This window comes from Pogona vitticeps, chromosome 6 (genome assembly GCF_051106095.1).
Source record: "Pogona vitticeps strain Pit_001003342236 chromosome 6, PviZW2.1, whole genome shotgun sequence".
Taxonomy (NCBI): Eukaryota; Metazoa; Chordata; class Lepidosauria; order Squamata; family Agamidae; genus Pogona; species Pogona vitticeps.
In genome coordinates, this window is record NC_135788.1 from 107,136,938 (window position 1) to 107,149,515 (window position 12,578).

The window sequence follows — 12,578 nt, forward strand, 5'->3', positions numbered from 1 at the left end:
CTTTAAATGTTGTTAAACGGTTGTTTGACTGGTGCAAAAGCATTTAGAAGGATGTACCAACTGCTATAAACCTCTCAGAACATTTGGGGGGGGAAATGAGACAATGTGTGTGAGACAAGACCAGATTAAGACATGCTGTAGCCCCCTTCACGTTAAAGAAACTCTATTATATTACTAAAGAAATGTGTTATTTAAAAAAAGTCTGAGGGATTTTTGTTGTGTTTAGAAACCCCTCATAATCTGAAGCCCTAAATTGTAGCTTCCTGCATTTTCCAAAGAAGTAGCCACATTACTATGTCTCAGCATGTTGACAACAAGGGGAGAAAGAAAAGAATATTGCAGCATTTTAAAGACAAACAATTTTATTTCTTTGTGAGTTTTTGTGGATCAAAGGCCACTGCCTCAGACCCTCAGTTTCTGCATAAAACCAGCCCTGGTGTGAGGAGAAAGAGGAAGCACCTCATGATTCATGATAGCACATGGAGCTCTCCTGAAATGCTAGCTTTTTAAGGAACTCTGGCTGGGGAAAAAGCATAACCAGCTCCCTTTCCTACATCCTTTGTGGACCATCCACTTCTTGTCAAATCTGCCAGTCCCTCAAATAACTTTCCTCTTTGAGAGGGCCAATGGGCTCTATTCAGACAGCCAGATTGGAAGCACTGCAGTGGAGCCACAGAAAATTCAACCTAATTCACAAAATGGTAGATGGAGCAGAAGGCCTCAGGCAGAGGAAACTGACGGGTGGTTAGCTAGCTGCTGAAAGGCGATGTGTATTATAGAATCTGCCCTGTGTTCCTGATTCTAGTTTACTCTCCTCAAGCATGAAAGAAAATACTCTCCCCTCATCACTGTGGAAGAAAGATTACATTTGGTCTGGCCTCTGGATGTGCCATTTTGTCCTTCACCTGAGGCAATAAAATGCCTTGAGCCAGCTGTGTGTTCTTTCACAGAAAACACAGAACATGTTGTTCAATTCAGTGACTAAAACATAATCTGTTGTCTGGAAACATGCAAAGGAGATACTGCTAAAGGATAGCCTATGTGTGCTTTTTCCTTGTCCTTTAGTAATGGCTGCTTCACAGTTGGCATAAGAAGAGCTTTTACCAGTAAAGATGTGATCTGTAGGCTAGACAGATTTATAGCATTTGTTTTTAATACTGAGCACTACTGAGTTGCTTGTATAATTTTTTTTTAAAAAGGATTAAATTTTCACAGCTAGAACCAGAAAATATTATCAACATGCAAGAAGGATGGCAGTGAAAATCCCATTTCTCTCCACTCTCTGCCAATCTACCTCTAAATGACTGCTTTTTGTTTAGAGTGCCTGTCCACACTGGCATATAGTTATGGTATACTGTTTCTTGTTTGGCATGGAGAAAAAGACCTTGCTCACTTGTGTTTCTACTTAAAATTATCCATCCTTTCCCTTTAAGAGCTGACCCACATCTTTCTGGCACAGGGCTAGGACATGCAATCTTTTTGAGATGATTCATTATTGAGATGCAAAATAGCTATTTGTTCTGTCTTCACAGATGGGTATCAAGAGTTAAAATAGATTGCAGTGAAAATAAGGACCTTTTAAGCTCTGGCTGGATCACACCAAATTTCATAGTGTAGACAGGCCTTAAATTTAATCTCCTGCTTTTCTCATAATGTGATGGCCATACTCCCCAGTCCTTTGACTCCCACATAAAGCAGAGGCTGAGTGCTTTGACAGAAGACAATGAAGGATTAGTAAATTACTATCATCCTTTGTTTATAAAACTAGAGAAAGATGATTGATTATACATCCCCCTCTCTTGGTGAAATGTGACACCAGCACACTTCCAGCTGGTTTTATAAGGCTGCAGTCTCCATCTTGGAATTTAGCTACAGATCATGAAGCCTCAAGGGATGGCCAGGATGAATATTAGATTTTTCTCTTTCTCCCTCACAATGCAAAAGCTTGTTTGCTTAAATATTTCGTGGTTTAATGTATTATTATTATTATCATTATTTTGTTTTTGCAAGATGGGAGGCTGTTACATGCCACACAGGTTCTCAAAAGGAGGGGGGGGGAGTGTGTGTTTATGTTTGTTTTGACTCCATTTCACTTATTATTTTGAGGCAAGGCAAAATCTTCCCAAAGAGGAGTCAGTCTTTTCCATATTCTACTCCACAGGAGCGCAAGTCAATTTGATTGTGGTGCCGATGATCACTGATGTGCTGTCATCAAATGTCCGTCCCACTTCTATTCAGAAGATGGTAAGTAAATTAGCATAGCCCGCTGGGAGGGAAAAACAGCAAGAATAGTCACATTTTGGTATCAATTCATTCAAAAAGATACATATACTCGCAGGAGAAAAGTATACAAATGTTGCCAAAGTGTTAACTTGTAGCTGTTGCAAGATTATCTTTAAAAGGTATCTGATCAGTTTACAAGTACTGTACTGTATGAGTTTTGTAAACACAACATGTCTAATTCAGCCTCTAGATCAGAGGATCGTAAAGATCTTTAAGGCTCATTATACATGGAACTGTATGGAAAGGATTGTCAACCCTATGGGAGAGAATCCTCACAGGCCGAACTGTTATGTGTGGGTGTGTGAATCAACTGTTTATGCTTTGTTTTGGGGATCATAGGAGTTATACATGGATTTTGGACTACATGAGGGTCCAGCGACCCTAACCCTAGCGTTTTTTGAAGGGAGACGTGTATATCAAGCATTTTTCTCACAATTTGCCAAGCCTGCTTTAGCTGTCATATGGACTGGGAAATGTGCTTTTTGAAAGACGGCTGAAATATACATGATTCTGCACGTTGGCTAGGGAATTGTAATGTCCTAAATCAGTGGTTCTTAACCTTTGTTACTCAGGTGTTTTTGAACTGCAACTCCCAGAAACCTCAGCCAGCAGAGCTTATGGTGAAGGCTTCTGGGAGCTGGAGTCCAAAAACATCTGAGTAACAAAGGTTAAGAAACAGTGTCCTAAATGATAAATATTTGCTAAAGAGTTGGCAATGTCCAGTCTCTAAAAGACTGGCCTGCATATCTCAGACACAGCTTGCCTGTCCCCTGCTGGATCTGTTGCAAAAGCAACCAGGTAAGAACAAGTTTTTAAGTCTAGTGGGAAAAAATCGACATGACAAAGGTCTCGGGAACTCTTCAACAAAACACAGGGTAACACTCTAAATGAACTACAGTAATTTATTTTATAAAAAGGGGTGGGAGCAACCTCATATACTGAGGCAAACCATTGGTCCCTCTGGTTCAGTATCAACTACTCTGATTGGTGGAGGCCTGGTTCCTCTAAGGAGGAGACTACATTGCTAACAACTGTGGAAAATACTATGGGTCTGGGGCACTGATCAGATGTCACTACAGGAAATGCATATTAGTCCAGAGTCCCTGCTTCCCAATCAGTAGCTTTTCTTGTCCACCGGGGAATCTTCTATTTTTAAAAAATGCAGATCCTTTCAGATCAATTCAAGTACTGTATGTGATTCTTTGAATTGATGCAGAAAGGGAGAATAAGATGTGTTTGCACACACAGCATCTTCTCACCTTCTCCCTTCACCTCTTACCTCATTAACTATTGGGTAATTCAGTGGATTAGGTATGTGGTTGTGGAGGCACAGGTTGGGAGTTTGAATCCCCACTGTTCCTCCTTGACAGGGTCTGGACTTGATGATCTATAAGGTCCCTTCCAACTCTGCAGTTCAGAGGGGAACTGCCAGCACACACACTGCCCAGCAAAGCCTCTCTTCTAAGACTCTTCTTTCTTTATTTTTATTTTAAGCGTCCCTTCATCTTCATGTTAGAAGTGCAGAGCTGGGCGACACTACTGTGTTGTTTCTCCCCCCCCCCCCATTTTAAAAAACTGTTTAGCCAGGCAAAACCCTGTTGGCTTGTTGGAAGCTGGTAATCTAAACAGGAGAAAGCCCCTCTCAGGGCCTACACATGCAGTGAACAGTGCCCCCTGCAGGGCTGATTGAGGCCTAGCCACTTCAGTCCAACCATCCTGAATTTCCTGGTGTGAATTTACAGATAGAGAACGTGCATTTCCCTCACTATGTAGTCACACCTCTTAAATGGGGCAGGAAGCCCAGGGAGTGTAGAAGTTTGTACTCTATGAGCCTGAAAATAACATTTCCCTGCTGTACCAAAAAAGTGGGGGGGGGGAGGGAAACTATGTGGCTGGGCATTTCTAATTTTTGATATTTTAAAAAAGTTTTTGTCGAGGGATTTAGGGCACCTCTTTGTTGCTTCTTTTTTTTCCTGGATTGAGCTTTCAGGGGTTGGAAAACTGCATGAAATCTACAAGTAGCATGTTGCCTGTCTCCACCCTCCACTTTCTAATACTCCAGTTCCCATCAGCAGAAGTCAACAGTTAGTAATGATGGGAATTACTTCGAATAAATATGGAGGATTTCAGTTCTTCTCCCACTCAGTGCTCAAACTGTTGGGAAGTTATATGCCACCACCTCCCAAATTTTCTAAAAGCGTTCTACTATCGAACTTTTTCTGAGAATGGAGGAATCCTTTGGCCCAGACCTTTGCTAGAAAGCAGCAATAACCCGAATCCCTTTACCCCTCCCTCCCAAACAAGCAATATGAATTCAACTCACCCAGCCCCCCTGCTGCTGGATCCAGGCAGCCAAGCGGTCTCGCATGAAGGCCATTGCCCAATTTACCACATTATGGAACCAGTTAGAACTGGACTGGGGTGGAAAAAAGAAAGAATTTGATGCTAGTACTGATTTTTAAAACAGAGTGTTTAAAACTACATGTATAGTAGGCCCAAGGTATTTGAGGCAGATCGGTTCCAAACCTCCCCTGGAGGTTTGTTGCTGGTGTATTTACTGAACAAAGTTTTTGAACTGTAGGATGGCAAACAATGATAAAGATTTATTAGTTGCTTTTCCTACTTGAAAAATAAAGTAATTTTGCCTTCAGCACAGATGAAAACACACATGTCCATATCACAGGTAATACAGAATGTAAAGTAAGGGTGGGGAACATGTGGCCTTCTATATTTTGATGGACTACAACTCCCATCATCCTTTGCCAATAAGCAAGCTACCTAGCCCTGCTGGGAATTGTGGTTCAACATCTGGAGGGCTACAGGTTCCCAGCCTTAACAGGGAGAGCATTTAAACACTTAACTGGCCTGTAGAGTGTTGCTTGTTGGACTGAGGGACACTGCCATGTCTTCTAAAACTCCTGGCTGCTCTTAAGCATCCTCCCCATCCTCGATCACCCCCCAACACTGCCTGTGGTACCAGCACAAATATCCAGCTATTTACCTGAGCAATGACTTTGTAAGCAAAGTAGAAGAAGACAACGATCCGTCCCCAGTTAATCCCAGTAGCAAAGGTTTCTTCAGCCACAGAAGCCAGGACTTCTAGTGGATGGCTACCCTTGACACTTTCTGCCATACTGTGAGGAGAGATGGTATCAAGAAACAGAAAGAAGACAGACAAGGTCAGGGGAAATCCATGGTGCTTAGGATATATGTTTTATTTAACAAATGCTATATTCCACCCCAGTGAATGGCCTCCGTGTGTCTTGAAGTACTGCAGGATCCCTGCATTCTAAGGTGGTTGGTTCCAAGCTTCCTGCTCCGTAGAGAGGGAGAGGGACATGGACACACACACACTTTTTTCTTTTAATATTTTTTAATATTTTCAGACCATGGATAAGTAAATCAGCAGATACTGATCCTGTGGATAAGAGGATCCTACTATAATAACAGTAAGATACAATGAACAACAAACCCTGAAGCCACAGTGTGGCATGTGACAAAAGCATCAAAGCCTGCAGACAAAAACTGCAGATGAAAAGGAGCAACCCCTCTTTAAAGGGGACAGAACATGGGGAGATTTTGCCTGGGTCAGAGACTGAGAGAGAGAGAGAGAGAGAGAGAGAGAGATTAAGCATTTAGGGGCTGGCATTAAAAAAATCCCATGTATTTTAGAACTATTACCTGGTGTCTGCAGTTATGACTGCTAGTGGGCTGATAGTAGTTTTTTTTTTTTTTTGCATAGTTTTATTTCAAACAAACAAACAAACAGAATCTCACTTATCCAGTTGCATTTTAAGTTTACCCAACCAGGAGTTGCATCCTCAGAATCAGCAAAAGCAAAACTAAATTGTGTTGCCGGATTTTGAGTATGCCTCTTATGTAAGAATATGAGTAGATTCTAACTGGACCAGGTCAGAGTCCATAAACTCTAACTTTCCCATACCTTTCAAAAAAGCTTGATTACAGCTCCCATCAGTCCTGTCTGGGCATGATGGGAGTTGTAATCCTGTACCTCTAGAAGGTGCTAGGTTCCGAGAGACTGACCTAATTCATCATTCTTTGCAATCAGCAGTTCTTTGATGGTCCAAGAAACACAGATCATAGGGGAACAAGCCTGGCTTTCTCCTGTCTCATCAGATTAGTTCAGAAAGCCCATACCTGGTGAGTTCTTGATTATTGCTGAGTTCTTGCCATATGCGGAGCATCTTGTCTTGCAGCGAAGTGACCTGGGCAGAATCTGGCAAGTCCTCCCCATCTGGTTGCTCCAGTAAGTCTGCCTGAGGATGGCATGTTCTATATTTCTGCCACAGAGTCCTGATAAACCTGCATGAATAAAACAGAATCATATTTGGGGTGGATGTATTTATGGGGAATCTGACAACGTAGGAGGTACATGGGTGAGCTTGTAGCAGAGGGTTCAATGGGACAAGTTTTGTTTAGGCAAAGATGCTAGACAACGGTCAGCATGAAGTGTGGGCAGGTGTGAATGAGGATCACTAGAGTGAAGAGATGCCTGAGTTTCATACAAGGGATACATAGTCTGGGATGAGCAAGCTTTTTATATCTGGGGCTGCCTTTCCTTGGGGGTAAATTGCTAAATGCAGGGATGTGGTGGCGCTGTGGGCTAAACCGCAGAAGCCTGTGCTGCAGGGTCAGAAGACCAGCAGTCATAAGATCGAATCCACGAACAGAGTGAGCTCCCATCGCTTTGTCCCAGCTCCTCGCCAACCTAGCAGTTAGAAAGCATGCAAATGCAAGTAGATAAATAGGTACCATCTCAGTGGGAAGGTAAAACGGCGTTCCCTAGTCATGCTGGCAACGTGACAACAGAAACTATCTTCGGACAAGCGCTGGCTCTATGGCTTGAAAAGCGGGATGAGCGCCGCCCCCTAGAGTCGGACATGACTGGACTAAAAAATGTCAAGGGGAATCTTTACCTTTACCTTTAGCAATGAATGAGTCCAAAGCCCACAACCATTCTCCCTGTCCGTTCCACCTTCCCTCCACCCAGCAAGCTGAAGGAGAAGGGACAGATTCTTTTCACAGAGGCCTGGACTGATGATCACTTCCAAAAGAGTTTTGAAAAACTAGGCGTTAGGGCTGTATACTGTCCACTCTAGTTAGAATTCAGGATCTGCCTTGTTCAGACAGTGGGCTCAAGGTACAATTGATGGTATAATTACGAAATGCGGATAGCTTGAATATTGCTTGAGAACAAAAAATATTGCCTACCCAATGAGGAGGGCTTTTCCAATGCGCAAGATGTACGTAATGTTTTCTGAGGTTCCTTGACAAGAAAGAAAAAGCAGCAAGTTTGATTCTTTAATGTCTCAAAATTCTGTTCACAGAGGAAACAGTGCCTTGATTCTTTTTCTGCATACCTATCAGATCCAGAAATCAGGTGCTTGACACTCCCTAAGAGACTTACAGAGAGATCTGGGGGGGGGGGGGAAATCAAAAGCCTGTGTTTCATCACAGCTGGCATTCATCCCAGCAAAGGTTTAGCTCCAGAATGGTACCAGAAGAATCTCAAACAATTATGTTAAAATTCACCTGAGTATCAGAGTACTGTACAAGTCTTTTCACTGTTGCAATAATTGCAGACATGTCTACTGTATTTCTACAAGATCTTATTAATCTGCATTGCTTCTATGTTCCATATGCACAACATTACTTCAAAAAGTAGCAAGTCAAACATCTTACAATTGCGAGAAAACCTGTAGACTTAAAAATCCTTCTTTGTAACTTATACAAAGACTGCAAGTATTAAAACTTAACTTATGTAGCCATGAAATTAAAAGACGCCTGCTTCTTGGGAGGAAAGCGATGGCAAACCTAGACAGCATCTTAAAAAGAGACATCACCTTGCTGACAAAGGTCCGCATAGTCAATGAAAGTAAAATATATTCGTTTTTATCACATCTAGACACAAACAGAGAAAATACTAAATAATATTCTCACCCAACCAAGCCAGTTAAAATCTATGGAGGAAAACCCATGTCATCTGTGCATTTTCTCTGCATCGCTTCGTTACCTTTTCTTCCCCTCTAGCAACATGTGCCAGGCACTGTTTCAGCTTCTTAACTGGCCATCTGTTCTCATTTATATTTATACTCTTATCTTCCCTTCCACAACTGTAAATAATTTCCATTCTCTTACCCAGTTTTTTCTCACCCAGGATGTGTGCAAGACCAATATACAATTTCACAGACTTTGCACATGCTCGTATCCCTGACTTAGAAACTAACATGTTATCATATATCTAGGTGTTGAAACTCACCTATAAAGCTGTTTATTGTTTGGGACCCTGTTACTTGTTGGAGCATCTTTTTCCAGCATCACCAGACCCTCCCAGGCAACACTCTTTCAGGTGGTCACCCCAAAGGAGGCCAGAAAATTGTCAACAACATCAGGCTTTCTTGGCAGTAGCACCATCTTTCTGGAATTTGCTCCTGGTTAAGCTCTGCCTCCCTCCCTCCCTCTCCACTTTTAAGAGGTTGCTGAAGACACTGCTCTTCCAAGAGGCCTCCAACTGAGTTTTTTTCCTTGTACCCGGCTGCTTTATATGGAAACATCGCCCTATTGTGGCTTAATTCTGACTTGTCTGTTTAGTCTATGAATTTATGATTGTCTTGTTTAATTTTGTCTTGCTACGTTCCACTGGTTTTAGCATATTGTTAACTGCCCAGAATAGTGCTGCATCTTAATGGGATAGTATATTAAATCAATCAATCAATCAGTCAGTCAATCTCTTGTGACTATTTCATGCTAATGTAGAAAATACTAAAATAGGAATTTCTAACCCAGGGTTTTCTAAGCAAATGAAATCTAGATCTCATATATTTACTTTTTCCAAAAGATGGTGGTATAAGACTCCTTTTTCATCCAGCCACCTGTCAAGTATATTTCTTTCAGAACAGGGTTATTTACTATACAGAATGACTTTGTTTGTCTTCTACACTGAAACTGGCATACATGAATTAAATACTCATAGCAGTGTTATCTTATCAGTAACCCTGTTCCCAGACTTGGCTGGAATACATTTTGTTTTGCAAAGCAGCAGATTGCTTAGAAATGTAATATAAACTATTGTTCCATGCCCAGGGCCCCCTTTTTTCCCCCTGCACTCCATAATAATTTCTAACATCTTAATCACACAAGGTTTCAAATGCTGACATACTAACTTGTTCCTTTTCTTTCTGCTTTTCTGAGAATCCAAAGTGTGAGTTCTACCTGCTTCCCAATTGGCAACCACAGAATTTATTACATCAATTCTCCCTCTTTCCTTCTCTGGCTCATAAACAACTAATCCCATTCTCAGAAATGCTGTGGGGTGGAGTGGAGAATTACTGAAACCTGGTAAAATTTTATGAACCCTTTGAAAGAAAACATTAGATTTCAGGGGGTCATTCTTCCCAGTACTGTACTTCCCCTGTGGTTCTATCTAAGATGTAATTCTATTTAAAATGACAACTTGCCCCAGCATGTCCTGGAGACCTAAAGATAGTCTATGAGGAAGAAAGCTGCAGTCCACTAAAGATGCAATACCATATTGTCTTTGCTCTTAGCAATGGCATGATCAACATCTGAGGCAGGTTCTACTCCCAGGGACAGGGAACTTTCAGACCAGGTTTCAAGAAACTAGTAGCTGCTTTTTCGGGATGATTTCCTCACACCCAATCCCCAGCACATCTCTGCGCATTTACTCAGAGGCAAAGTCCACTGGGTTTAGCAAAGTTTGCCAGCCCAAGTAAACGAACACCAATATCATCCTCAAAGCCTTTCTCACTTTGTTTGCGTGAAGCTCCGGTTCTTAAGCGAAGGACGCACCCAGCTGGGGAGAAATGAAAGCAAACCACCCGGCCCTTAATCGCCCTGCTTTCTTTTCTCGGGTCAGGATATCGCCCCTTCCACCGGGCAACCCTGTAAGCGACGCTCTTACCGGGTCCCCAGAGGGATGCGGGGGCAATTTGTCCGCCCCTCGCCTCTTCTGAAGCCATCGCTGGACCACAAGAGGAGGAGGAGGAGGAGGCGGCCCTTTCACCGCGGGAGTGGGAACGCTCAACAGGCCGAAGGAACGTCGGAGTTTCTTTCTGGGCAGGAAGTGAGCGAGCGTGGAAAACTTTTTGCCTTTGCGGACTACAACCCCCAGCATGCCCCAGCCGGCCATGAGGTCATTCCCTAAAGATAAAATACCCTGGCCAACATCTTATCGGACAGTACTAGAGCAGACCCACTGAGTATTTGGTAAGTCAACTCCATTGACTCGAATGGGCCTCCTCTAACTGGATCTTTCTTTTAACATAGGATGTTGGAGATAGAGTAGGCTCATTAGAGTTAACGGAGCTACCTCCTTCCAGCTCTGTATCCCAAGTGGATGCTATGTGTATACTGTAACCCGATATATTGCACGAAGTAACAGCTTTGGCCACTTTCTTGCAGTTCATGGAAAGGTGACCTTGCAGGATTCTGGTTTCCCACAATCCTACAACAAACGCTGCCCCTGGACGTATTGGTTAGGATATTCTAGGAGTTATCATCATCATCATCATCATCATCATCATCATCATCATCATCATCATCATCATCATCATCATCATCATCATCATCATCATCATCATCAATTTTTTAAAAAGTTCTGGGTTCTAGTACGAGAACCAGTGAACCCATTATTTCCATTGTAGTTTTTGAAATGTTTCTATGTTTCCTCCCTTTGAGGAAAACCTCAAATAGAGCAAAAACAATTGCAGGAGTCTAGAAAACTACGATAGGAAGACACATCAGGGATTCAGCTTGTGTGGGATGGGGTTACACAGTGCTGGAATATTCAGTTGTGCAGCTTGGGTGCACTTCTAGATTTAAGCCCCAGTCTGGACATCCAGGTTTCAGCAGTGGCTACCAGGGGTGTGTTTGTGCAATTAAGGCTAGTGCTCCGACTACACCTATTTTGGATAGGTCTGTGACACATGCCTTCGTTGCATCCTGCCTAGAGGATGCTCTGCAAAATGAAAGGTGATCTAATATACATAAAAGAATACAGATACATAAAACTGGCAGCATAAGGTGCTGGTCAGCCTAGTCTCACACACTGTCCACATTGCAATTTTCTACCACCTTCAGCTAATGTACAAGCTCTTGGTGAGGGATCATGGAAGGTGAAGTCAAAGATACTTGGAAGAAAGCTGTCACACGGTCAGTAGTCCTGCCCATTTCAAGATAATTATGCCTGATAATTAGTGAGGAATCTGCATGCCTTTGGCATAGTTGAAAGATAGGGTGAAGCAAGGATGTATGAACTGGGATACAGGCATAACAGGAGATGAGAGTAAAGGGGACAATTCTGGCAACTTCATGCTCGGGCCACCGACATGTATGTTCCAACAGTTTATCCTCAAACATCAAGAAGTCTTTTGCCACCTTTAAATCTTACTTCAGCTTTTGTGAACTAAATCCAGTTCTTCAGCTACAAGGCCCTGTGGACTATAAGCAATGAAAGCTCATTTTTAAAATCTGTTAGCTTTTTTTAGAAAGCCACCAAGACTCCTCTTTTTGGGTATTCCCACCACTTGTGCCTGAAACAGACGAACACGAATCTTTGAACATTAGTTAAGGCTGTGTTGTACATCTGCCTCATTATATGTCTTCTGTCTTTTAAACAGAAGACTGATAATCATGGGACACAAAACTCAAAAGTATATGTAAATAAAATGATCAGACGAAAAATTTATCTGATCAAGCATTTACTATTGTTGTTTAGTCGTTCAGTCATGTCCAGCTCTTCGTGACCCCATGGACCAGAGCATGCCAGGCCCTCCTGTCTTCCACTGCCTCCTGGAGTTGGGTCAAATTCATGCTGGTCACTTCGATGACACTGTTCATCCATCTCGTCCTCTGTCTTTCCTTTCTCCTCTTGCCTTCACTCTTCCCCAACATCAGGGTCTTTTCCAGGGAGTCTTCTCTTCCCATGAGATGGCCAAAGTATTGGAGCCTCAACTTCAGGATCTGTCCTTCCATTGAGCACTCGGGGTTGATTTCCTTTAGAATGGATAAGTTTGTTCTCCTTGCAGTCCAGGGGACTCTCAAGAGCCTCCTCCAGCACCACAGCATTCACTATACTGACGTATATATTAGGTTTGGAGAAACCCTAAGCAATTCATAGGGGCTATAGCTCCATTTTGTTGTTTCCCAGAACCTGGTATTCAGGACATACTACCTCTGGTAATGAGAAGCAGGATCAGTCATCCTGATAACTGGCCCCCCAACAGCCCCATTTTGCATGAGCTTCAGAGATCTCA

At 42.5% G+C, this 12,578-nt stretch overlaps 1 protein-coding gene across 2 annotated transcripts; it reads right to left on the minus strand.

The window, feature by feature from the left end:
* Positions 1-344: 344 nt before the first annotated feature.
* LOC110078547 (apoptosis regulator BAX) lies at positions 345-11,961 on the minus strand. Of its 2 annotated transcripts, none has more exons than XM_020792838.3 (6): positions 10,226-11,961; positions 7,516-7,570; positions 6,442-6,606; positions 5,285-5,417; positions 4,607-4,699; positions 345-2,266 (listed from the first exon to the last, which is right to left on the minus strand). In XM_020792838.3, exons 1-6 carry the CDS (start codon positions 10,281-10,283, stop codon positions 2,231-2,233), a joined length of 540 nt encoding a protein of 179 aa, XP_020648497.3. In that variant the 5' UTR covers positions 10,284-11,961; the 3' UTR covers positions 345-2,230. The 2 variants fall into 2 exon arrangements, with proteins under 2 accessions (XP_020648497.3, XP_072860658.2); XM_073004557.2 differs by lacking the exon at positions 10,226-11,961 and adding an exon at positions 8,564-10,136.
* Positions 11,962-12,578: the final 617 nt, after the last annotated feature.

Bases quoted from the DNA above. Each gene is read 5' to 3' on its own strand.
- LOC110078547 (XM_020792838.3), bottom strand. From the start codon at position 10,283: ATGGCTTCAGAAGAGGCGAGGGGCGGACAAATTGCCCCCGCATCCCTC. The intron at 6,607-7,515 runs GTAGGCAATATT...TTATTCATGCAG, and splicing joins GGAAAAGCCCTCCTCATTGG to GTTTATCAGGACTCTGTGGC. The intron at 2,267-4,606 runs GTGAGTTGAATT...TTTCCCTCCCAG, and splicing joins TCCAGCAGCAGGGGGGCTGG to CGGGCTATGCTAATTTACTT.